The sequence below is a fragment of the Haliaeetus albicilla genome, chromosome 19 (genome assembly GCF_947461875.1).
Source record: "Haliaeetus albicilla chromosome 19, bHalAlb1.1, whole genome shotgun sequence".
NCBI classification, from domain to species: Eukaryota; Metazoa; Chordata; class Aves; order Accipitriformes; family Accipitridae; genus Haliaeetus; species Haliaeetus albicilla.
Genome location: NC_091501.1, coordinates 25,108,333 through 25,134,087, shown reverse-complemented (window position 1 = coordinate 25,134,087; position 25,755 = coordinate 25,108,333). Strand labels below are relative to the sequence as shown.

The window sequence follows — 25,755 nt, the reverse complement described above, 5'->3', positions numbered from 1 at the left end:
GCAATGAGGAGTTGTGAGGGAGTGTGGAGAGATTTTTTTATATTGATCAGACAAATCCTGCAGCATTTTCCATTTCTTGCTTAGATAATCCATCATCTTCCCCCCGAGTCTCTGGCACCTCTGGGGCCTTGGCAGACTAGGAGGTACCTGGCGGTTGGTGCTATCATACCCATCCATCACCTGTCCTGAAATGATGGAAGGAGTGGAAAAGATTTCTTTGTGCTCTGGCGCCAGGTCAGCACTTGTCAGTCTCCCTCCGTTTCATCACATGTTTCCGAAGTGAACCCTAAGCATGGAATAGCTGCCATTTCAACTGTGAAGCTGCCAGATATTTCCATCCTCAGCACTGCTGTAGCATGGTGTCTTCTTCAGCTCCCACAGTGGCAGCACCAAACTGCCAGTGGCTCGGTGTCATCTGAAGGGCTGGAGGTGCCAGGGTGGCTTGGGCAGCCTTTCCTCAGGCACCTCTCCCAGAAGCAAAGTGTTCACCCAGACATGAGCCCGGTCAGCAGCCATAGCTGATGGGAGAAAGGATAGAGAGGACTGGCAGGACTTGGGAAAAAGGGAAAGGAAGGAGGTAGGAGTGAGCATGTATGTGTGCACCCGACGTACAGGCACATCACTGCTCTTTTTGCTTGTGCTGTGTGGTGAAGGCTGGCTTTTCAGACCGAGGGATCTGTCAGCTAGCTAGCAACTGAAGCAGTGGTGTTTTTTTGATTGCTCTGGATAATTTTTTTAACCATACTGAAAGCTGCATTACATGGAAGTAGAAATCAGGAAGGTTTATCAGTATAACTGCATAAAGGGCAGCTGCATGGGCAAATTCCTCCAAGTTCAAACACAGCTTATGTTAGTGAGAATGTGTTTTTACCAGTATAGTATTGGCTAAAAGAAGCTATACAAGCAGAGTCACGCTTACTCTGATACAACTGTGACTGCGCTTTTACTCATATGGGAAGGTGGTTTAAGAAAGCCAACCTCCAGTCTTTGCTCATGGTCACAGGGCCAGTTAGCTCTGTGATTTCAGGGCAGAACTGCCAACTGTTTCAACCCAGGGACATTGTGTCCCTAGCTGTTGTGTCATGGCAGTCCTGGACTTTTCCTTGCCTTTTACAACTTCTGAGAGGTGGAGAAATGCGGTTGAGTTCACAAGAGGGCAAGTTGCACAGAAATCTGTGGTTTCACACCCACTGGTGTGTTCTTTGGGCTTTGTATGTGAAATGACATCTAGCAGACTGTGGGTCTGCAACATGGTGCTAGTGCCTTAGGGGTGGACTGCCTCTCTCCCTCCCTTCTGTTTCAGCAATGGAGCAAGTCTGAAGGTAGCAGCTCCTGCACGTGATGGCTGCAGCAGTATTTTCCTTCAGGATCCACAATGGTCTGACTCCTGCTCCTCATCTGTGGGCTGGAAGCTGGCTGTGCACAGGCAGCATCCACTGGAACATCTTTGGGGTCTGTCTGTACAAGGGCTCACCATCTACAGCCTCTCTGGATACACCTCAACAGGACAGTGACTGTTACGGTCTGTCCTGTCCTTGATGCCTAGATAACAAGGCCGCCTCGTGCACTCCCATTCACATAGACTTGAAGGAACAAGTGTCCTGGGTCCCTCTGGACTCAGACCTAGTGGGAGGTGGGTAACCATGACCCTGTGGTCCTCTACAACCTCAGGGCTCATTCTGTTCAGTCTTGTTTCTTTAATAAAACTACTAACGAGAAGAACAACTGTTGGGTTTCAGTTTTGCAACCCAACATTAAAAATAACATTGCAAAGTTGACCTGGCTTGCTTACCCTAGCTCTGATTTTACTGTCTCAGAGGTAATTAAGTGGCAAAGAAAAACTAAGCATACGGTGATGTTTCAGGGAGAAACAACCTGCTCGGAACATGAACAACACAGAAAATTGGTCTTGTCTCATTTTCAAGGTCCTCTCTCCTCCCAATTCATGGGAGTTTTTGCTAATGGCCTTAATGAGAAATACCAGGTCCTTATTTAATGGGGATTTCTGAATTTGTGAAATACATACTGGAAGTGTTCCTGCAGTTAGTAAGGGTTCTTACAACCGTACTTCATATGGTAGAGGAGGAGGAAGGAAGTTTTCTACCATACATGCAGGAATATTTCTCAACAAAGGAGTTTCCCCACCCACAATGCCAGCATGAGAGTCTCGTCAGAGGATGTCAGCTTGGGGCTCCACCACATGTGTGCTTCTGCTCCCTGCTGACGGGAAAGGGAGATACTTAAGTGTGTTTAATACACCCTGTAGTACTCGCTTCTTTTGTTCTATTAACTTTCATTACTGCAGCACTTCCAGGCCCCAGGCATGAACAGGAACCCAGCTGTGCCACATTTGCTCTGAGAGCAGAAGGAAAAGATAATCCTTCTCTGAGGAGGTTGTGGATGAGGATGTCTCTTTCAAACATACAGCGGGGAGCTTAAGATTTTGAAATAGGAGTATATGGAGGGATAGCTGACACCTGCACAGTCTTCTATTGCCTAATTTAATGCCTAGGATCAAAGTGTCCACAATGCTTTTAGGATGACTTGAGTGTGAAATAGCTGCTGATAGTTTGAACTTGAGGATGCTTGGCCATGCCCTGGCTGCTACATCAAGGTGCTCCAAGGAGAGCCTGGTCTGGAGCTGGTTCTGCGCAAGAAATGACTGAGTGGGATGAGACTTTAGTCCAGAAAAGAAATAACTGAGATAATATGTGATAGAGGTTTACAAACCCAAGACTGGCAAAGAGAGAGTGGGTGGGGATCAACTATTCACCATCTACTGACTTTGTCAGAGCTAGTTGAGAAGTAAATAGAGAATAGGAAGCAAGTGCTTGAGATCCTCAGCTGAAAAGAGGTCAAATCCCTGATTCTCAGGCAAAACTCTCCTGAAATCCACTCAGATAGGGGCTGAGCAAGCAGGGTGGGGCTTCTTGTCCGGTCCTTGGGACTTTGACTAGGCCCATTCTCGATCTGGTCCAGATTTACTGAATGGCACCACTTTTAGGCAGCTCCCTGTGAAGGGTGTTAATTCTTAGCAGTGACTGCTGGAGGCTGGAGTGAGGTGTCAGTAGAGTAAGTGCTCTGTAGCTTCCCTGCTTCCTACCCGCCTTCCTACGCTCTGTTCTCAAGTACCAGCTGATGGCTATGGTCAATGATAGGATACTGGGATGGACAGAACTCAGGTCTGGGCCCTGCGGAACTCTCCTGTCAGCACTGTAGAAAAGACAAAATGGAAACTTTCCTGGCGAGGGGTGCAGCAGCCTGGGCTGCAGCTTCCATGGCTGCAGCTCATGGGAACACATGGATCCAGCAGAGTAAGGGAAATTCACCAAGCGGACGCTAGTTCTGACTTCATTTTGTGGATGAATACTTACCTGTGTTTTCTGATGGTGTGCTACTGTACTTCTGGACAATATTCTGGAAATTAAGAAAAGAAATCAATATTCCACACACAGAATCTGTCCAGTTCTAATTAATGAGGTTAATAACTGAAAAAAAAAAAACCCAAAAAAGAAAAAAAGGCTGTTTCGAAACTATAGATGGCTTTGGGTGGTTTTCTGCATTTATACATCATAGCCCATGCACAGGGATGGAAAACAAGCAGTGTTTTCCGCTTCCCTTCCCCCCCCACATTTCGAGAGTGTAAGAACTTTTCTGTTTTGTGAAAAGGTTATGCTCGCGCTTCAGGGAGAGCGGTTCCAGAAAGCAGGACGTAACGGAACTGAAACGAAATAGACTGGACGCATCAAAATCAAGGCATTTAATAAACCCAAACGTCTTTTTTTCTTCCCTGAAAGCTACGTTAAAAACACCTAAATAAATGTTAGTTCAAAACTGAGAGAAAGCTCCTTGTTCTGGGGGCACATAGGAATGTTTCAAAGCAATGAAGCCAGCTAGACGGGATTATCTGGGGGATGGGGCTCAACAGGCCCGGGAAGATTTTTTCCTTGTTCTTCTCTGTTAAAAGCATCATAGATGGAATCTTTGGTGGCAGCTTTGGCCGGAGCTGAGATATCTGCGATCCCAACGTGATTTTTTTTGGCTATCCTGGAACTGGTGGTGATGGTGAATGCGTTGCTTCTGTAGCGTTTCATGGCGGACATGCAACAAATTTCTTTCATCCCTCTTCTGAAGTTGGCATTATACACGGAGTAGAGGGTTGGCTTGGAGGCTGAAGAGCTGAAAGAAACCCAGGTGACGGCCAGGAAGAGCAAGGTGCTCTGTCTGTAGTCTGTTTCCTGCGGGTGCCACAGCTGTACCACGTAGAAAGGGAGCCAGGACAGGAGGAAGACCGAGTTGAGCGTTAAGAGCATCTTGATGGTTTTCACTTTTGTTCTTGGGACAATATTCATTGTCCTCCTGACAGTCCTGCCGTCGGTGCCTATTCTCCAAATGTACCTGACGACCTTCTGGTAGAAGAGGATGATGAGGGCGGAAGGGATCAGAAACACCACCAAGAGGTGGGTGGCACCGTAGAGGGCTCCTTCCCAAGAAGCGGGGAGGAAGAAGTTGCAGTGGTGGTCGCTGTTGGAGCCGTAGAAAGAGAAAGCCGGTGATGCCAATACAGCGTCAAACAGCCAGGAGGCCAGGATCATCTTCTTGGCTTTCTCCCTGGACACTTTGAAGCTCAGGGGGTAGAGGATAGTGTAGAATCGATCCACGCATATCGAGAGGAGCACGTATATCTGGACGCCAGGGGTGAGGTACTGCACGTACCTTACCAGCTTGCACATCGCGTTCCCCAGCACCCACCTGCCGTAGGTAAACTGAAGCAGCACGAAGGGCACGCTTGCGACACTGATGAGAAGGTCTGCGCAAGCCAGGGAGACGACAAAATAGTCGGTGGTGGATTGCGTCCTCCTGCTCCTGTGGATCGCTAAGCAGACGAGGGAGTTTCCAAGGACGGAGACCAGCCACAACGCTCCCAAAACCATGCTGGCTGCCGCAGTTTCCCCCAGCCTCAGCTGATACTGCAAGACAGTGTGGTTCCTGCTTGAGGGGGGTCCTATGGGTGACTCGGTCACCCCGTGGCCAGCAGGAGGGGTGGAGGTTTCGGGGTAGCTCTTGTTCTGCAGCAGGAGCAATAAGGTCGGGAGAACAAAAGGAGCGCTGCTGTTATCCATGCTGTGGACAAGCATGGCCAGGTCTTTTGCTCAGGCTGCATAAAGAGAGAAGAGAAAAGGTGCTGTTTAACAAGTGTGTGTGAAAAACCTACCTTAGCCCAGGAAAGGTAATTCTAAGTAGTATACGTGCTACTGAAAGTAGCAGATTTCAGAGAAGCGGTCCGAAATACACGGTGAGACTGTCTGGTACAGCAGAGGCCGCTAAGGTTCCTGGGGATTTTTGTTACTGGCCTGAGTATTTCAGGACAGGCGCTTCTGTCCTCTGAAAGAGAAATGCCCCTTTCACAGCTAGAGACTGGGGTGCAGTTTCACCAATGCTGGTGACCTGCAAAGCGAGTGAGCGGAATACGCCCCACCGAGCCCCAAACCGAGCTGTACTTCCCAGTGTCCGTGGGGGTGGCAAAACCCCAGACCATCAGTGTCCCTGTTCCCTTGACTGGACATAAATGCGTCAAGGAGCGAGACAAGGGAGGTGTTCCTTATACTGAGAGGTGGAATGGGAAGTCATATTTTCCACGATAAGGACACCTACATTGCTAAGGATACTAGCAGCCCAACCCTGCTCCCATCCGATCGTTAGTAACTTTGGTGTTAATATCCCTCCTATCCCTGAACCTTTGTGTTTCTGGAGGTAATTTTGGTAGGTAAGCGAGGTCTGGCTTTGAAGGCGAAGGGAAGATGAGCACAGCGGAAGGACAGGCAGCGAGCTGGGTGGGCGCTCCTCACCGTGAATCCTCCTCAGCCCTCCCGCAGCGAGGGAACTTTCGTCCAGAGCGGGACATTGTGTACCTTAAAGTGTCTGCCCTGAACATCAACGCTCTCCCCGCCCATCTTTTTGCCTCTTAAGTTAGCCGCCCCATGGAGGGCAGCATTTCCCTCTGTCACCCTGAGAGCAAGGTGGCACAACCTCCTCCCAAAACCCGCAGGAGACTTTTTTATCAACGGCAGAGTTTTGATTCGGAAGGGAGACTCGGGGGGAGGAGGGGAATGTCCTTGTCCAGCTGAGATGTGGGGGGATTTCCAGCCGCAGAGCCTCGGGTTGTGTCGGTAGAACGGTCGCTACTAGATGCGACTGCCGTGTCAGCCGTCGAGGCTCTCTGCGCGCTGGAGAAGACCCGGGGAGAGGGTCGATGTCCTTACCTTGGTCAGGGACCTCCCAAGCAGCAAGTGTGACTCTTGACAGCTCACCCTGTCGAGGCCGGCTGCCGAGCGAAGCCCGTCCTCCACCGAGCTGCAGGTTCTGCAGGTCTGTGGGTGACCCGAGGGGCAACTGAAGGGTTGCCCTGAGCAACTGACACCAACACAGAACACGGAACCTCTGCCCTCTTGCCCAGCTCTGGGAAGGGACCCAGTCGCCTTGCCTGGGCCTTGGGACGTGCCAAATTTCTAAGCTCAGCAATCCTCCGTCGACACGACCTGCGGGTTGGCAGGGGTGTGGGGGTTGCCAGCCGAGTCCAAACCCTGCTGTTCTTTTTAAACATGAATGGCTCAGCTTCCAGTCCCCCCTTTCTCCTTTTCCTTCCCAGCAGGTCCCCTGCTTTGCTTGCCAGACCCTTGCTTGCGCTCCTTCCTCCTTCTTTCCATCCCCCGTACAGACGTTGCCTTGCCTGGGCACTGGTGACACAGAGCCTTCACGGCTCTGAGGCCGGGTAGTGAACGTCAGCAGATCGGTGAGCACGAGGCAAGAAGGGAGCTTGGAACTGGCTTTAAAGGAGACGATGGCTCTGTTTGTTAGCTGCCAAACAGCTCCCTAGGACAGGTGGAGAGCAGTTGGGCTTGGGGGCCCTCAGTGTTTACCTCCCTAAAGCAGCACAGAGCAGTCATCCAGCATGGACTCTCATTGCTGCTGGCTACAATGCCTCCCCTAATGCTAACGGGGTCAGCAATCCGTCTCCTTTTTAGACGGTGCTTTTCACCCACCTGGCCGCTCGCGTGACCTCTGTATTTCTGAGCTAGCACTGAAATACAGCTGCTGGGACCTGCCAGCGTTGTTCCCTCATCCTCATGATAGGAGTAGACCTACATCCCCTGTGGAGCAAGCCAAATTCACCTCCAGAGTAAAGTCTTCAGGCTGGTGGGCCCAAGGTGTACATGCCCACGAGGCAGAGGTGCCTACCCCCTTGTTCAGCTGGGACATAGGGCTTGCCACCAGGACGCAAGCCCCGGCCGGTCCCGTTGGGTTGTTTTCTCACTGCGCTGGCAGAGACACAGCAGCAGGAGCCGGCTGCACCTGCAGGCACCGCTCCCTGCCAGCTTGTCTCCTCTGGGACGCCTGTTGGGACCTCTTCAAGCACGCACCCGTGGAGGATGCTGTCAGGCGAGCGTGTGAGCGCAGAGCTGGTTTTCCTGCTCCTGCCTGGCAAAAAGCACTGCTTGCTGCAGGTGCCACAGGCGTACCTGAGGAGAAGGGGCTCGGGCCAGGAGACGCACTAAATTTCAGAGGTGGAGGAGTCCCTGGGTGCCTGGTACAGCCGTGGCCCCTTTTCCTTTGGATGAGCAGGTCTTCTCCCAGGCGGTGCCCACCCCTGGCTTCTGGGTGGGTGCAGCAGGCTGGGTGTAGAAGCAGCTCGAGAGGAGGCGGGGAGGGCCAGACCAAGGGGAGGACTTTTCTCGGGCGGTTTGGACCACGAGACCTCTGGAGAGGCACGAGGAGGAAGACGCAGAAGCATTCAGTGCTGGCCTGACGCTGACCCTACTGGGGCAGTGGGAATTTTACCACTGATGTCAGTGGGCTCAGGGTTAGGGCAGCAATGCCCACGTACGGACACCTTACCCTTGGGGTCTGAACAAGGAGGAAAAGCCCAGTGCAAGGATATTCACGGGGACCTAATGAAAGGAAGTAGAGATGGCTCTGCGCGGATTTATGCATTTATGCATTACACCGTGGCCCATGCGCAGGGATGGAAAACAAGCAGTGTTTTCCGCTTCCCTCCCCCCCCCACATTTCGAGAGTGTAAGAACTTTTCTGTTTTGTGAAAAGGTTATGCTCGCGCTTCAGGGAGAGCGGTTCCAGAAAGCAGGACGTAACGGAACTGAAACGAAATAGACTGGACGCATCAAAATCAAGGCATTTAATAAACCCAAACGTCTTTTTTTCTTCCCTGAAAGCTACGTTAAAAACACCTAAATAAATGTTAGTTCAAAACTGAGAGAAAGCTCCTTGTTCTGGGGGCACATAGGAATGTTTCAAAGCAATGAAGCCAACTAGACAAACGTATTTGGGGGATTGGACTGAATAGGCCAGGCAAGCTTTTTTTCCTTTGCTTCTCTGTTAAAAGCATCATAGATGGAATCTTTGGTGGCAGCTTTGGCCGGAGCTGAGATATCTGCGATCCCAACGTGATTTTTTTTGGCTATCCTGGAACTGGTGGTGATGGTGTATGCGTTGCTTCTGTAGCATTTCATGGCAGACATGCAAAAAGTTTCTTTCATCCCTCTTCTGAAGTTGGCATTATACACGGAGTAGAGGGTTGGCTTGGAGGCTGAAGAGCTGAAAGAAACCCAGGTGACGGCCAGGAAGAGCAAGGTGCTCTGTCTGTAGTCTGTTTCCTGCGGGTGCCACAGCTGTACCACGTAGAAAGGGAGCCAGGACAGGAGGAAGACCGAGTTGAGCGTTAAGAGCATCTTGATGGTTTTCACTTTTGTTCTTGGGACAATATTCATTGTCCTCCTGACAGTCCTGCCGTCGGTGCCTATTCTCCAAATGTACCTGACGACCTTCTGGTAGAAGAGGATGATGAGGGCGGAAGGGATCAGAAACACCACCAAGAGGTGGGTGGCACCGTAGAGGGCTCCTTCCCAAGAAGCGGGGAGGAAGAAGTTGCAGTGGTGGTCGCTGTTGGAGCCGTAGAAAGAGAAAGCCGGTGATGCCAATACAGCGTCAAACAGCCAGGAGGCCAGGATCATCTTCTTGGCTTTCTCCCTGGACACTTTGAAGCTCAGGGGGTAGAGGATAGTGTAGAATCGATCCACGCATATCGAGAGGAGCACGTATATCTGGACGCCAGGGGTGAGGTACTGCACGTACCTTACCAGCTTGCACATCGCGTTCCCCAGCACCCACCTGCCGTAGGTAAACTGAAGCAGCACGAAGGGCACGCTTGCGACACTGATGAGAAGGTCTGCGCAAGCCAGGGAGACGACAAAATAGTCGGTGGTGGATTGCGTCCTCCTGCTCCTGTGGATCGCTAAGCAGACGAGGGAGTTTCCAAGGACGGAGACCAGCCACAACGCTCCCAAAACCATGCTGGCTGCCGCAGTTTCCCCCAGCCTCAGCTGATACTGCAAGACAGTGTGGTTCCTGCTTGAGGGGGGTCCTATGGGTGACTCGGTCACCCCGTGGCCAGCAGGAGGGGTGGAGGTTTCGGGGTAGCTCTTGTTCTGCAGCAGGAGCAATAAGGTCGGGAGAACAAAAGGAGCGCTGCTGTTATCCATGCTGTGGACAAGCATGGCCCGGTCTTTTGCTCAGGCTGCATAAAGAGAGAAGAGAAAAGGTGCTGTTTAACAAGTGTGTGTGAAAAACCTACCTTAGCCCAGGAAAGGTAATTCTAAGTAGTATACGTGCTACTGAAAGTAGCAGATTTCAGAGAAGCGGTCCGAAATACACGGTGAGACTGTCTGGTACAGCAGAGGCCGCTAAGGTTCCTGGGGATTTTTGTTACTGGCCTGAGTATTTCAGGACAGGCGCTTCTGTCCTCTGAAAGAGAAATGCCCCTTTCACAGCTAGAGACTGGGGTGCAGTTTCACCAATGCTGGTGACCTGCAAAGCGAGTGAGCGGAATACGCCCCACCGAGCCCCAAACCGAGCTGTACTTCCCAGTGTCCGTGGGGGTGGCAAAACCCCAGACCATCAGTGTCCCTGCTCCCTTGACTGGACATAAATGCGTCAAGGAGCGAGACAAGGGAGGTGTTCCTTATACTGAGAGGTGGAATGGGAAGTCATATTTTCCACGATAAGGACATCTACATTGCTAAGGATACTAGCAGCCCAACCCTGCTCCCATCCGATCGTTAGTAACTTTGGTGTTAATATCCCTCCTATCCCTGAACCTTTGTGTTTCTGGAGGTAATTTTGGTAGGTAAGCGAGGTCTGGCTTTGAAGGCGAAGGGAAGATGAGCACAGCGGAAGGACAGGCAGCGAGCTGGGTGGGCGCTCCTCACCGTGAATCCTCCTCAGCCCTCCCGCAGCGAGGGAACTTTCGTCCAGAGCGGGACATTGTGTACCTTAAAGTGTCTGCCCTGAACATCAACGCTCTCCCCGCCCATCTTTTTGCCTCTTAAGTTAGCCGCCCCATGGAGGGCAGCATTTCCCTCTGTCACCCTGAGAGCAAGGTGGCACAACCTCCTCCCAAAACCCGCAGGAGACTTTTTTATCAACGGCAGAGTTTTGATTCGGAAGGGAGACTCGGGGGGAGGAGGGGAATGTCCTTGTCCAGCTGAGATGTGGGGGGATTTCCAGCCGCAGAGCCTCGGGTTGTGTCGGTAGAACGGTCGCTACTAGATGCGACTGCCGTGTCAGCCGTCGAGGCTCTCTGCGCGCTGGAGAAGACCCGGGGAGAGGGTCGATGTCCTTACCTTGGTCAGGGACCTCCCAAGCAGCAAGTGTGACTCTTGACAGCTCACCCTGTCGAGGCCGGCTGCCGAGCGAAGCCCGTCCTCCACCGAGCTGCAGGTTCTGCAGGTCTGTGGGTGACCCGAGGGGCAACTGAAGGGTTGCCCTGAGCAACTGACACCAACACAGAACACGGAACCTCTGCCCACGGAACCTCTGCCCTCTTGCCCAGCTCTGGGAAGGGACCCAGTCGCCTTGCCTGGGCCTTGGGACGTGCCAAATTTCTAAGCTCAGCAATCCTCCGTCGACACGACCTGCGGGTTGGCAGGGGTGTGGGGGTTGCCAGCCGAGTCCAAACCCTGCTGTTCTTTTTAAACATGAATGGCTCAGCTTCCAGTCCCCCCTTTCTCCTTTTCCTTCCCAGCAGGTCCCCTGCTTTGCTTGCCAGACCCTTGCTTGCGCTCCTTCCTCCTTCTTTCCATCCCCCGTACAGACGTTGCCTTGCCTGGGCACTGGTGACACAGAGCCTTCACGGCTCTGAGGCCGGGTAGTGAACGTCAGCAGATCGGTGAGCACGAGGCAAGAAGGGAGCTTGGAACTGGCTTTAAAGGAGACGATGGCTCTGTTTGTTAGCTGCCAAACAGCTCCCTAGGACAGGTGGAGAGCAGTTGGGCTTGGGGGCCCTCAGTGTTTACCTCCCTAAAGCAGCACAGAGCAGTCATCCAGCATGGACTCTCATTGCTGCTGGCTACAATGCCTCCCCTAATGCTAACGGGGTCAGCAATCCGTCTCCTTTTTAGACGGTGCTTTTCACCCACCTGGCCGCTCGCGTGACCTCTGTATTTCTGAGCTAGCACTGAAATACAGCTGCTGGGACCTGCCAGCGTTGTTCCCTCATCCTCATGATAGGAGTAGACCTACATCCCCTGTGGAGCAAGCCAAATTCACCTCCAGAGTAAAGTCTTCAGGCTGGTGGGCCCAAGGTGTACATGCCCACGAGGCAGAGGTGCCTACCCCCTTGTTCAGCTGGGACATAGGGCTTGCCACCAGGACGCAAGCCCCGGCCGGTCCCGTTGGGTTGTTTTCTCACTGCGCTGGCAGAGACACAGCAGCAGGAGCCGGCTGCACCTGCAGGCACCGCTCCCTGCCAGCTTGTCTCCTCTGGGACGCCTGTTGGGACCTCTTCAAGCACGCACCCGTGGAGGATGCTGTCAGGCGAGCGTGTGAGCGCAGAGCTGGTTTTCCTGCTCCTGCCTGGCAAAAAGCACTGCTTGCTGCAGGTGCCACAGGCGTACCTGAGGAGAAGGGGCTCGGGCCAGGAGACGCACTAAATTTCAGAGGTGGAGGAGTCCCTGGGTGCCTGGTACAGCCGTGGCCCCTTTTCCTTTGGATGAGCAGGTCTTCTCCCAGGCGGTGCCCACCCCTGGCTTCTGGGTGGGTGCAGCAGGCTGGGTGTAGAAGCAGCTCGAGAGGAGGCGGGGAGGGCCAGACCAAGGGGAGGACTTTTCTCGGGCGGTTTGGACCACGAGACCTCTGGAGAGGCACGAGGAGGAAGACGCAGAAGCATTCAGTGCTGGCCTGACGCTGACCCTACTGGGGCAGTGGGAATTTTACCACTGATGTCAGTGGGCTCAGGGTTAGGGCAGCAATGCCCACGTACGGACACCTTACCCTTGGGGTCTGAACAAGGAGGAAAAGCCCAGTGCAAGGATATTCACGGGGACCTAATGAAAGGAAGTAGAGATGGCTCTGCGCGGATTTATGCATTTATGCATTACACCGTGGCCCATGCGCAGGGATGGAAAACAAGCAGTGTTTTCCGCTTCCCTTCCCCCCCCACATTTCGAGAGTGTAAGAACTTTTCTGTTTTGTGAAAAGGTTATGCTCGCGCTTCAGGGAGAGCGGTTCCAGAAAGCAGGACGTAACGGAACTGAAACGAAATAGACTGGACGCATCAAAATCAAGGCATTTAATAAACCCAAACGTCTTTTTTTCTTCCCTGAAAGCTACGTTAAAAACACCTAAATAAATGTTAGTTCAAAACTGAGAGAAAGCTCCTTGTTCTGGGGGCACATAGGAATGTTTCAAAGCAATGAAGCCAGCTAGACGGGATTATCTGGGGGATGGGGCTCAACAGGCCCGGGAAGATTTTTTCCTTGTTCTTCTCTGTTAAAAGCATCATAGATGGAATCTTTGGTGGCAGCTTTGGCCGGAGCTGAGATATCTGCGATCCCAACGTGATTTTTTTTGGCTATCCTGGAACTGGTGGTGATGGTGAATGCGTTGCTTCTGTAGCATTTCATGGCGGACATGCAACAAATTTCTTTCATCCCTCTTCTGAAGTTGGCATTATACACGGAGTAGAGGGTTGGCTTGGAGGCTGAAGAGCTGAAAGAAACCCAGGTGACGGCCAGGAAGAGCAAGGTGCTCTGTCTGTAGTCTGTTTCCTGCGGGTGCCACAGCTGTACCACGTAGAAAGGGAGCCAGGACAGGAGGAAGACCGAGTTGAGCGTTAAGAGCATCTTGATGGTTTTCACTTTTGTTCTTGGGACAATATTCATTGTCCTCCTGACAGTCCTGCCGTCGGTGCCTATTCTCCAAATGTACCTGACGACCTTCTGGTAGAAGAGGATGATGAGGGCGGAAGGGATCAGAAACACCACCAAGAGGTGGGTGGCACCGTAGAGGGCTCCTTCCCAAGAAGCGGGGAGGAAGAAGTTGCAGTGGTGGTCGCTGTTGGAGCCGTAGAAAGAGAAAGCCGGTGATGCCAATACAGCGTCAAACAGCCAGGAGGCCAGGATCATCTTCTTGGCTTTCTCCCTGGACACTTTGAAGCTCAGGGGGTAGAGGATAGTGTAGAATCGATCCACGCATATCGAGAGGAGCACGTATATCTGGACGCCAGGGGTGAGGTACTGCACGTACCTTACCAGCTTGCACATCGCGTTCCCCAGCACCCACCTGCCGTAGGTAAACTGAAGCAGCACGAAGGGCACGCTTGCGACACTGATGAGAAGGTCTGCGCAAGCCAGGGAGACGACAAAATAGTCGGTGGTGGATTGCGTCCTCCTGCTCCTGTGGATCGCTAAGCAGACGAGGGAGTTTCCAAGGACGGAGACCAGCCACAACGCTCCCAAAACCATGCTGGCTGCCGCAGTTTCCCCCAGCCTCAGCTGATACTGCAAGACAGTGTGGTTCCTGCTTGAGGGGGGTCCTATGGGTGACTCGGTCACCCCGTGGCCAGCAGGAGGGGTGGAGGTTTCGGGGTAGCTCTTGTTCTGCAGCAGGAGCAATAAGGTCGGGAGAACAAAAGGAGCGCTGCTGTTATCCATGCTGTGGACAAGCATGGCCCGGTCTTTTGCTCAGGCTGCATAAAGAGAGAAGAGAAAAGGTGCTGTTTAACAAGTGTGTGTGAAAAACCTACCTTAGCCCAGGAAAGGTAATTCTAAGTAGTATACGTGCTACTGAAAGTAGCAGATTTCAGAGAAGCGGTCCGAAATACACGGTGAGACTGTCTGGTACAGCAGAGGCCGCTAAGGTTCCTGGGGATTTTTGTTACTGGCCTGAGTATTTCAGGACAGGCGCTTCTGTCCTCTGAAAGAGAAATGCCCCTTTCACAGCTAGAGACTGGGGTGCAGTTTCACCAATGCTGGTGACCTGCAAAGCGAGTGAGCGGAATACGCCCCACCGAGCCCCAAACCGAGCTGTACTTCCCAGTGTCCGTGGGGGTGGCAAAACCCCAGACCATCAGTGTCCCTGCTCCCTTGACTGGACATAAATGCGTCAAGGAGCGAGACAAGGGAGGTGTTCCTTATACTGAGAGGTGGAATGGGAAGTCATATTTTCCACGATAAGGACATCTACATTGCTAAGGATACTAGCAGCCCAACCCTGCTCCCATCCGATCGTTAGTAACTTTGGTGTTAATATCCCTCCTATCCCTGAACCTTTGTGTTTCTGGAGGTAATTTTGGTAGGTAAGCGAGGTCTGGCTTTGAAGGCGAAGGGAAGATGAGCACAGCGGAAGGACAGGCAGCGAGCTGGGTGGGCGCTCCTCACCGTGAATCCTCCTCAGCCCTCCCGCAGCGAGGGAACTTTCGTCCAGAGCGGGACATTGTGTACCTTAAAGTGTCTGCCCTGAACATCAACGCTCTCCCCGCCCATCTTTTTGCCTCTTAAGTTAGCCGCCCCATGGAGGGCAGCATTTCCCTCTGTCACCCTGAGAGCAAGGTGGCACAACCTCCTCCCAAAACCCGCAGGAGACTTTTTTATCAACGGCAGAGTTTTGATTCGGAAGGGAGACTCGGGGGGAGGAGGGGAATGTCCTTGTCCAGCTGAGATGTGGGGGGATTTCCAGCCGCAGAGCCTCGGGTTGTGTCGGTAGAACGGTCGCTACTAGATGCGACTGCCGTGTCAGCCGTCGAGGCTCTCTGCGCGCTGGAGAAGACCCGGGGAGAGGGTCGATGTCCTTACCTTGGTCAGGGACCTCCCAAGCAGCAAGTGTGACTCTTGACAGCTCACCCTGTCGAGGCCGGCTGCCGAGCGAAGCCCGTCCTCCACCGAGCTGCAGGTTCTGCAGGTCTGTGGGTGACCCGAGGGGCAACTGAAGGGTTGCCCTGAGCAACTGACACCAACACAGAACACGGAACCTCTGCCCTCTTGCCCAGCTCTGGGAAGGGACCCAGTCGCCTTGCCTGGGCCTTGGGACGTGCCAAATTTCTAAGCTCAGCAATCCTCCGTCGACACGACCTGCGGGTTGGCAGGGGTGTGGGGGTTGCCAGCCGAGTCCAAACCCTGCTGTTCTTTTTAAACATGAATGGCTCAGCTTCCAGTCCCCCCTTTCTCCTTTTCCTTCCCAGCAGGTCCCCTGCTTTGCTTGCCAGACCCTTGCTTGCGCTCCTTCCTCCTTCTTTCCATCCCCCGTACAGACGTTGCCTTGCCTGGGCACTGGTGACACAGAGCCTTCACGGCTCTGAGGCCGGGTAGTGAACGTCAGCAGATCGGTGAGCACGAGGCAAGAAGGGAGCTTGGAACTGGCTTTAAAGGAGACGATGGCTCTGTTTGTTAGCTGCCAAACAGCTCCCTAGGACAGGTGGAGAGCAGTTGGGCTTGGGGGCCCTCAGTGTTTACCTCCCTAAAGCAGCACAGAGCAGTCATCCAGCATGGACTCTCATTGCTGCTGGCTACAATGCCTCCCCTAATGCTAACGGGGTCAGCAATCCGTCTCCTTTTTAGACGGTGCTTTTCACCCACCTGGCCGCTCGCGTGACCTCTGTATTTCTGAGCTAGCACTGAAATACAGCTGCTGGGACCTGCCAGCGTTGTTCCCTCATCCTCATGATAGGAGTAGACCTACATCCCCTGTGGAGCAAGCCAAATTCACCTCCAGAGTAAAGTCTTCAGGCTGGTGGGCCCAAGGTGTACATGCCCACGAGGCAGAGGTGCCTACCCCCTTGTTCAGCTGGGACATAGGGCTTGCCACCAGGACGCAAGCCCCGGCCGGTCCCGTTGGGTTGTTTTCTCACTGCGCTGGCAGAGACACAGCAGCAGGAGCCGGCTGCACCTGCAGGCACCGCTCCCTGCCAGCTTGTCTCCTCTGGGACGCCTGTTGGGACCTCTTCAAGCACGCACCCGTGGAGGATGCTGTCAGGCGAGCGTGTGAGCGCAGAGCTGGTTTTCCTGCTCCTGCCTGGCAAAAAGCACTGCTTGCTGCAGGTGCCACAGGCGTACCTGAGGAGAAGGGGCTCGGGCCAGGAGACGCACTAAATTTCAGAGGTGGAGGAGTCCCTGGGTGCCTGGTACAGCCGTGGCCCCTTTTCCTTTGGATGAGCAGGTCTTCTCCCAGGCGGTGCCCACCCCTGGCTTCTGGGTGGGTGCAGCAGGCTGGGTGTAGAAGCAGCTCGAGAGGAGGCGGGGAGGGCCAGACCAAGGGGAGGACTTTTCTCGGGCGGTTTGGACCACGAGACCTCTGGAGAGGCACGAGGAGGAAGACGCAGAAGCATTCAGTGCTGGCCTGACGCTGACCCTACTGGGGCAGTGGGAATTTTACCACTGATGTCAGTGGGCTCAGGGTTAGGGCAGCAATGCCCACGTACGGACACCTTACCCTTGGGGTCTGAACAAGGAGGAAAAGCCCAGTGCAAGGATATTCACGGGGACCTAATGAAAGGAAGTAGAGATGGCTCTGCGCGGATTTATGCATTTATGCATTACACCGTGGCCCATGCGCAGGGATGGAAAACAAGCAGTGTTTTCCGCTTCCCTTCCCCCCCCACATTTCGAGAGTGTAAGAACTTTTCTGTTTTGTGAAAAGGTTATGCTCGCGCTTCAGGGAGAGCGGTTCCAGAAAGCAGGACGTAACGGAACTGAAACGAAATAGACTGGACGCATCAAAATCAAGGCATTTAATAAACCCAAACGTCTTTTTTTCTTCCCTGAAAGCTACGTTAAAAACACCTAAATAAATGTTAGTTCAAAACTGAGAGAAAGCTCCTTGTTCTGGGGGCACATAGGAATGTTTCAAAGCAATGAAGCCAACTAGACAAACGTATTTGGGGGATTGGACTGAATAGGCCAGGCAAGCTTTTTTTCCTTTGCTTCTCTGTTAAAAGCATCATAGATGGAATCTTTGGTGGCAGCTTTGGCCGGAGCTGAGATATCTGCGATCCCAACGTGATTTTTTTTGGCTATCCTGGAACTGGTGGTGATGGTGTATGCGTTGCTTCTGTAGCATTTCATGGCAGACATGCAAAAAGTTTCTTTCATCCCTCTTCTGAAGTTGGCATTATACACGGAGTAGAGGGTTGGCTTGGAGGCTGAAGAGCTGAAAGAAACCCAGGTGACGGCCAGGAAGAGCAAGGTGCTCTGTCTGTAGTCTGTTTCCTGCGGGTGCCACAGCTGTACCACGTAGAAAGGGAGCCAGGACAGGAGGAAGACCGAGTTGAGCGTTAAGAGCATCTTGATGGTTTTCACTTTTGTTCTTGGGACAATATTCATTGTCCTCCTGACAGTCCTGCCGTCGGTGCCTATTCTCCAAATGTACCTGACGACCTTCTGGTAGAAGAGGATGATGAGGGCGGAAGGGATCAGAAACACCACCAAGAGGTGGGTGGCACCGTAGAGGGCTCCTTCCCAAGAAGCGGGGAGGAAGAAGTTGCAGTGGTGGTCGCTGTTGGAGCCGTAGAAAGAGAAAGCCGGTGATGCCAATACAGCGTCAAACAGCCAGGAGGCCAGGATCATCTTCTTGGCTTTCTCCCTGGACACTTTGAAGCTCAGGGGGTAGAGGATAGTGTAGAATCGATCCACGCATATCGAGAGGAGCACGTATATCTGGACGCCAGGGGTGAGGTACTGCACGTACCTTACCAGCTTGCACATCGCGTTCCCCAGCACCCACCTGCCGTAGGTAAACTGAAGCAGCACGAAGGGCACGCTTGCGACACTGATGAGAAGGTCTGCGCAAGCCAGGGAGACGACAAAATAGTCGGTGGTGGATTGCGTCCTCCTGCTCCTGTGGATCGCTAAGCAGACGAGGGAGTTTCCAAGGACGGAGACCAGCCACAACGCTCCCAAAACCATGCTGGCTGCCGCAGTTTCCCCCAGCCTCAGCTGATACTGCAAGACAGTGTGGTTCCTGCTTGAGGGGGGTCCTATGGGTGACTCGGTCACCCCGTGGCCAGCAGGAGGGGTGGAGGTTTCGGGGTAGCTCTTGTTCTGCAGCAGGAGCAATAAGGTCGGGAGAACAAAAGGAGCGCTGCTGTTATCCATGCTGTGGACAAGCATGGCCAGGTCTTTTGCTCAGGCTGCATAAAGAGAGAAGAGAAAAGGTGCTGTTTAACAAGTGTGTGTGAAAAACCTACCTTAGCCCAGGAAAGGTAATTCTAAGTAGTATACGTGCTACTGAAAGTAGCAGATTTCAGAGAAGCGGTCCGAAATACACGGTGAGACTGTCTGGTACAGCAGAGGCCGCTAAGGTTCCTGGGGATTTTTGTTACTGGCCTGAGTATTTCAGGACAGGCGCTTCTGTCCTCTGAAAGAGAAATGCCCCTTTCACAGCTAGAGACTGGGGTGCAGTTTCACCAATGCTGGTGACCTGCAAAGCGAGTGAGCGGAATACGCCCCACCGAGCCCCAAACCGAGCTGTACTTCCCAGTGTCCGTGGGGGTGGCAAAACCCCAGACCATCAGTGTCCCTGCTCCCTTGACTGGACATAAATGCGTCAAGGAGCGAGACAAGGGAGGTGTTCCTTATACTGAGAGGTGGAATGGGAAGTCATATTTTCCACGATAAGGACATCTACATTGCTAAGGATACTAGCAGCCCAACCCTGCTCCCATCCGATCGTTAGTAACTTTGGTGTTAATATCCCTCCTATCCCTGAACCTTTGTGTTTCTGGAGGTAATTTTGGTAGGTAAGCGAGGTCTGGCTTTGAAGGCGAAGGGAAGATGAGCACAGCGGAAGGACAGGCAGCGAGCTGGGTGGGCGCTCCTCACCGTGAATCCTCCTCAGCCCTCCCGCAGCGAGGGAACTTTCGTCCAGAGCGGGACATTGTGTACCTTAAAGTGTCTGCCCTGAACATCAACGCTCTCCCCGCCCATCTTTTTGCCTCTTAAGTTAGCCGCCCCATGGAGGGCAGCATTTCCCTCTGTCACCCTGAGAGCAAGGTGGCACAACCTCCTCCCAAAACCCGCAGGAGACTTTTTTATCAACGGCAGAGTTTTGATTCGGAAGGGAGACTCGGGGGGAGGAGGGGAATGTCCTTGTCCAGCTGAGATGTGGGGGGATTTCCAGCCGCAGAGCCTCGGGTTGTGTCGGTAGAACGGTCGCTACTAGATGCGACTGCCGTGTCAGCCGTCGAGGCTCTCTGCGCGCTGGAGAAGACCCGGGGAGAGGGTCGATGTCCTTACCTTGGTCAGGGACCTCCCAAGCAGCAAGTGTGACTCTTGACAGCTCACCCTGTCGAGGCCGGCTGCCGAGCGAAGCCCGTCCTCCACCGAGCTGCAGGTTCTGCAGGTCTGTGGGTGACCCGAGGGGCAACTGAAGGGTTGCCCTGAGCAACTGACACCAACACAGAACACGGAACCTCTGCCCTCTTGCCCAGCTCTGGGAAGGGACCCAGTCGCCTTGCCTGGGCCTTGGGACGTGCCAAATTTCTAAGCTCAGCAATCCTCCGTCGACACGACCTGCGGGTTGGCAGGGGTGTGGGGGTTGCCAGCCGAGTCCAAACCCTGCTGTTCTTTTTAAACATGAATGGCTCAGCTTCCAGTCCCCCCTTTCTCCTTTTCCTTCCCAGCAGGTCCCCTGCTTTGCTTGCCAGACCCTTGCTTGCGCTCCTTCCTCCTTCTTTCCATCCCCCGTACAGACGTTGCCTTGCCTGGGCACTGGTGACACAGAGCCTTCACGGCTCTGAGGCCGGGTAGTGAACGTCAGCAGATCGGTGAGCACGAGGCAAGAAGGGAGCTTGGAACTGGCTTTAAAGGAGACGATGGCTCTGTTTGTTAGCTGCCAAACAGCTCCCTAGGACAGGTGGAGAGCAGTTGGGCTTGGGGGCCCTCAGTGTTTACCTCCCTAAAGCAGCACAGAGCAGTCATCCAGCATGGACTCTCATTGCTGCTGGCTACAATGCCTCCCCTAATGCTAACGGGGTCAGCAATCCGTCTCCTTTTTAGACGGTGCTTTTCACCCACCTGGCCGCTCGCGTGACCTCTGTATTTCTGAGCTAGCACTGAAATACAGCTGCTGGGACCTGCCAGCGTTGTTCCCTCATCCTCATGATAGGAGTAGACCTACATCCCCTGTGGAGCAAGCCAAATTCACCTCCAGAGTAAAGTCTTCAGGCTGGTGGGCCCAAGGTGTACATGCCCACGAGGCAGAGGTGCCTACCCCCTTGTTCAGCTGGGACATAGGGCTTGCCACCAGGACGCAAGCCCCGGCCGGTCCCGTTGGGTTGTTTTCTCACTGCGCTGGCAGAGACACAGCAGCAGGAGCCGGCTGCACCTGCAGGCACCGCTCCCTGCCAGCTTGTCTCCTCTGGGACGCCTGTTGGGACCTCTTCAAGCACGCACCCGTGGAGGATGCTGTCAGGCGAGCGTGTGAGCGCAGAGCTGGTTTTCCTGCTCCTGCCTGGCAAAAAGCACTGCTTGCTGCAGGTGCCACAGGCGTACCTGAGGAGAAGGGGCTCGGGCCAGGAGACGCACTAAATTTCAGAGGTGGAGGAGTCCCTGGGTGCCTGGTACAGCCGTGGCCCCTTTTCCTTTGGATGAGCAGGTCTTCTCCCAGGCGGTGCCCACCCCTGGCTTCTGGGTGGGTGCAGCAGGCTGGGTGTAGAAGCAGCTCGAGAGGAGGCGGGGAGGGCCAGACCAAGGGGAGGACTTTTCTCGGGCGGTTTGGACCACGAGACCTCTGGAGAGGCACGAGGAGGAAGACGCAGAAGCATTCAGTGCTGGCCTGACGCTGACCCTACTGGGGCAGTGGGAATTTTACCACTGATGTCAGTGGGCTCAGGGTTAGGGCAGCAATGCCCACGTACGGACACCTTACCCTTGGGGTCTGAACAAGGAGGAAAAGCCCAGTGCAAGGATATTCACGGGGACCTAATGAAAGGAAGTAGAGATGGCTCTGCGCGGATTTATGCATTTATGCATTACACCGTGGCCCATGCGCAGGGATGGAAAACAAGCAGTGTTTTCCGCTTCCCTTCCCCCCCCACATTTCGAGAGTGTAAGAACTTTTCTGTTTTGTGAAAAGGTTATGCTCGCGCTTCAGGGAGAGCGGTTCCAGAAAGCAGGACGTAACGGAACTGAAACGAAATAGACTGGACGCATCAAAATCAAGGCATTTAATAAACCCAAACGTCTTTTTTTCTTCCCTGAAAGCTACGTTAAAAACACCTAAATAAATGTTAGTTCAAAACTGAGAGAAAGCTCCTTGTTCTGGGGGCACATAGGAATGTTTCAAAGCAATGAAGCCAGCTAGACGGGATTATCTGGGGGATGGGGCTCAACAGGCCCGGGAAGATTTTTTCCTTGTCCTTCTCTGTTAAAAGCATCATAGATGGAATCTTTGGTGGCAGCTTTGGCCGGAGCTGAGATATCTGCGATCCCAACGTGATTTTTTTTGGCTATCCTGGAACTGGTGGTGATGGTGAATGCGTTGCTTCTGTAGCATTTCATGGCGGACATGCAACAAATTTCTTTCATCCCTCTTCTGAAGTTGGCATTATACACGGAGTAGAGGGTTGGCTTGGAGGCTGAAGAGCTGAAAGAAACCCAGGTGACGGCCAGGAAGAGCAAGGTGCTCTGTCTGTAGTCTGTTTCCTGCGGGTGCCACAGCTGTACCACGTAGAAAGGGAGCCAGGACAGGAGGAAGACCGAGTTGAGCGTTAAGAGCATCTTGATGGTTTTCACTTTTGTTCTTGGGACAATATTCATTGTCCTCCTGACAGTCCTGCCGTCGGTGCCTATTCTCCAAATGTACCTGACGACCTTCTGGTAGAAGAGGATGATGAGGGCGGAAGGGATCAGAAACACCACCAAGAGGTGGGTGGCACCGTAGAGGGCTCCTTCCCAAGAAGCGGGGAGGAAGAAGTTGCAGTGGTGGTCGCTGTTGGAGCCGTAGAAAGAGAAAGCCGGTGATGCCAATACAGCGTCAAACAGCCAGGAGGCCAGGATCATCTTCTTGGCTTTCTCCCTGGACACTTTGAAGCTCAGGGGGTAGAGGATAGTGTAGAATCGATCCACGCATATCGAGAGGAGCACGTATATCTGGACGCCAGGGGTGAGGTACTGCACGTACCTTACCAGCTTGCACATCGCGTTCCCCAGCACCCACCTGCCGTAGGTAAACTGAAGCAGCACGAAGGGCACGCTTGCGACACTGATGAGAAGGTCTGCGCAAGCCAGGGAGACGACAAAATAGTCGGTGGTGGATTGCGTCCTCCTGCTCCTGTGGATCGCTAAGCAGACGAGGGAGTTTCCAAGGACGGAGACCAGCCACAACGCTCCCAAAACCATGCTGGCTGCCGCAGTTTCCCCCAGCCTCAGCTGATACTGCAAGACAGTGTGGTTCCTGCTTGAGGGGGGTCCTATGGGTGACTCGGTCACCCCGTGGCCAGCAGGAGGGGTGGAGGTTTCGGGGTAGCTCTTGTTCTGCAGCAGGAGCAATAAGGTCGGGAGAACAAAAGGAGCGCTGCTGTTATCCATGCTGTGGACAAGCATGGCCCGGTCTTTTGCTCAGGCTGCATAAAGAGAGAAGAGAAAAGGTGCTGTTTAACAAGTGTGTGTGAAAAACCTACCTTAGCCCAGGAAAGGTAATTCTAAGTAGTATACGTGCTACTGAAAGTAGCAGATTTCAGAGAAGCGGTCCGAAATACACGGTGAGACTGTCTGGTACAGCAGAGGCCGCTAAGGTTCCTGGGGATTTTTGTTACTGGCCTGAGTATTTCAGGACAGGCGCTTCTGTCCTCTGAAAGAGAAATGCCCCTTTCACAGCTAGAGACTGGGGTGCAGTTTCACCAATGCTGGTGACCTGCAAAGCGAGTGAGCGGAATACGCCCCACCGAGCCCCAAACCGAGCTGTACTTCCCAGTGTCCGCGGGGGTGGCAAAACCCCAGACCATCAGTGTCCCTGCTCCCTTGACTGGACATAAATGCGTCAAGGAGCGAGACAAGGGAGGTGTTCCTTATACTGAGAGGTGGAATGGGAAGTCATATTTTCCACGATAAGGACATCTACATTGCTAAGGATACTAGCAGCCCAACCCTGCTCCCATCCGATCGTTAGTAACTTTGGTGTTAATATCCCTCCTATCCCTGAACCTTTGTGTTTCTGGAGGTAATTTTGGTAGGTAAGCGAGGTCTGGCTTTGAAGGCGAAGGGAAGATGAGCACAGCGGAAGGACAGGCAGCGAGCTGGGTGGGCGCTCCTCACCGTGAATCCTCCTCAGCCCTCCCGCAGCGAGGGAACTTTCGTCCAGAGCGGGACATTGTGTACCTTAAAGTGTCTGCCCTGAACATCAACGCTCTCCCCGCCCATCTTTTTGCCTCTTAAGTTAGCCGCCCCATGGAGGGCAGCATTTCCCTCTGTCACCCTGAGAGCAAGGTGGCACAACCTCCTCCCAAAACCCGCAGGAGACTTTTTTATCAACGGCAGAGTTTTGATTCGGAAGGGAGACTCGGGGGGAGGAGGGGAATGTCCTTGTCCAGCTGAGATGTGGGGGGATTTCCAGCCGCAGAGCCTCGGGTTGTGTCGGTAGAACGGTCGCTACTAGATGCGACTGCCGTGTCAGCCGTCGAGGCTCTCTGCGCGCTGGAGAAGACCCGGGGAGAGGGTCGATGTCCTTACCTTGGTCAGGGACCTCCCAAGCAGCAAGTGTGACTCTTGACAGCTCACCCTGTCGAGGCCGGCTGCCGAGCGAAGCCCGTCCTCCACCGAGCTGCAGGTTCTGCAGGTCTGTGGGTGACCCGAGGGGCAACTGAAGGGTTGCCCTGAGCAACTGACACCAACACAGAACACGGAACCTCTGCCCTCTTGCCCAGCTCTGGGAAGGGACCCAGTCGCCTTGCCTGGGCCTTGGGATGTGCCAAATTTCTAAGCTCAGCAATCCTCCGTCGACACGACCTGCGGGTTGGCAGGGGTGTGGGGGTTGCCAGCCGAGTCCAAACCCTGCTGTTCTTTTTAAACATGAATGGCTCAGCTTCCAGTCCCCCCTTTCTCCTTTTCCTTCCCAGCAGGTCCCCTGCTTTGCTTGCCAGACCCTTGCTTGCGCTCCTTCCTCCTTCTTTCCATCCCCCGTACAGACGTTGCCTTGCCTGGGCACTGGTGACACAGAGCCTTCACGGCTCTGAGGCCGGGTAGTGAACGTCAGCAGATCGGTGAGCACGAGGCAAGAAGGGAGCTTGGAACTGGCTTTAAAGGAGACGATGGCTCTGTTTGTTAGCTGCCAAACAGCTCCCTAGGACAGGTGGAGAGCAGTTGGGCTTGGGGGCCCTCAGTGTTTACCTCCCTAAAGCAGCACAGAGCAGTCATCCAGCATGGACTCTCATTGCTGCTGGCTACAACGCCTCCCCTAATGCTAACGGGGTCAGCAATCCGTCTCCTTTTTAGACGGTGCTTTTCACCCACCTGGCCGCTCGCGTGACCTCTGTATTTCTGAGCTAGCACTGAAATACAGCTGCTGGGACCTGCCAGCGTTGTTCCCTCATCCTCATGATAGGAGTAGACCTACATCCCCTGTGGAGCAAGCCAAATTCACCTCCAGAGTAAAGTCTTCAGGCTGGTGGGCCCAAGGTGTACATGCCCACGAGGCAGAGGTGCCTACCCCCTTGTTCAGCTGGGACATAGGGCTTGCCACCAGGACGCAAGCCCCGGCCGGTCCCGTTGGGTTGTTTTCTCACTGCGCTGGCAGAGACACAGCAGCAGGAGCCGGCTGCACCTGCAGGCACCGCTCCCTGCCAGCTTGTCTCCTCTGGGACGCCTGTTGGGACCTCTTCAAGCACGCACCCGTGGAGGATGCTGTCAGGCGAGCGTGTGAGCGCAGAGCTGGTTTTCCTGCTCCTGCCTGGCAAAAAGCACTGCTTGCTGCAGGTGCCACAGGCGTACCTGAGGAGAAGGGGCTCGGGCCAGGAGACGCACTAAATTTCAGAGGTGGAGGAGTCCCTGGGTGCCTGGTACAGCCGTGGCCCCTTTTCCTTTGGATGAGCAGGTCTTCTCCCAGGCGGTGCCCACCCCTGGCTTCTGGGTGGGTGCAGCAGGCTGGGTGTAGAAGCAGCTCGAGAGGAGGCGGGGAGGGCCAGACCAAGGGGAGGACTTTTCTCGGGTGGTTTGGACCACGAGACCTCTGGAGAGGCACGAGGAGGAAGACGCAGAAGCATTCAGTGCTGGCCTGACGCTGACCCTACTGGGGCAGTGGGAATTTTACCACTGATGTCAGTGGGCTCAGGGTTAGGGCAGCAATGCCCACGTACGGACACCTTACCCTTGGGGTCTGAACAAGGAGGAAAAGCCCAGTGCAAGGATATTCACGGGGACCTAATGAAAGGAAGTAGAGATGGCTCTGCGCGGATTTATGCATTTATGCATTACA

The 25,755-nt window shown here is 53.8% G+C and overlaps 5 protein-coding genes across 5 annotated transcripts; all 5 read right to left on the bottom strand.

Moving 5' to 3' along the window:
- Nucleotides 1–3,893: 3,893 nt before the first annotated feature.
- LOC138690025 (probable G-protein coupled receptor 19) lies at nt 3,894–5,471 on the bottom strand. Its single transcript, XM_069807040.1, has one exon. It carries the CDS (start codon nt 5,136–5,138, stop codon nt 3,894–3,896), a length of 1,245 nt encoding a protein of 414 aa, XP_069663141.1. The 5' UTR covers nt 5,139–5,471.
- A 2,790-nt stretch (nt 5,472–8,261) lies between these two features.
- LOC104312121 (probable G-protein coupled receptor 19) lies at nt 8,262–9,572 on the bottom strand. The gene has a single exon (XM_009929264.2). It carries the CDS (start codon nt 9,570–9,572, stop codon nt 8,328–8,330), a length of 1,245 nt encoding a protein of 414 aa, XP_009927566.2. The 3' UTR covers nt 8,262–8,327.
- A 3,204-nt stretch (nt 9,573–12,776) lies between these two features.
- On the bottom strand, nt 12,777–14,021 carry LOC138690024 (probable G-protein coupled receptor 19). The gene has a single exon (XM_069807038.1). It carries the CDS (start codon nt 14,019–14,021, stop codon nt 12,777–12,779), a length of 1,245 nt encoding a protein of 414 aa, XP_069663139.1.
- A 3,123-nt stretch (nt 14,022–17,144) lies between these two features.
- Nucleotides 17,145–19,700, bottom strand: LOC138690023 (probable G-protein coupled receptor 19). Its single transcript, XM_069807037.1, has one exon. It carries the CDS (start codon nt 18,453–18,455, stop codon nt 17,211–17,213), a length of 1,245 nt encoding a protein of 414 aa, XP_069663138.1. The 5' UTR covers nt 18,456–19,700; the 3' UTR covers nt 17,145–17,210.
- A 1,944-nt stretch (nt 19,701–21,644) lies between these two features.
- LOC138690022 (probable G-protein coupled receptor 19) lies at nt 21,645–22,889 on the bottom strand. The gene has a single exon (XM_069807036.1). It carries the CDS (start codon nt 22,887–22,889, stop codon nt 21,645–21,647), a length of 1,245 nt encoding a protein of 414 aa, XP_069663137.1.
- Nucleotides 22,890–25,755: the final 2,866 nt, after the last annotated feature.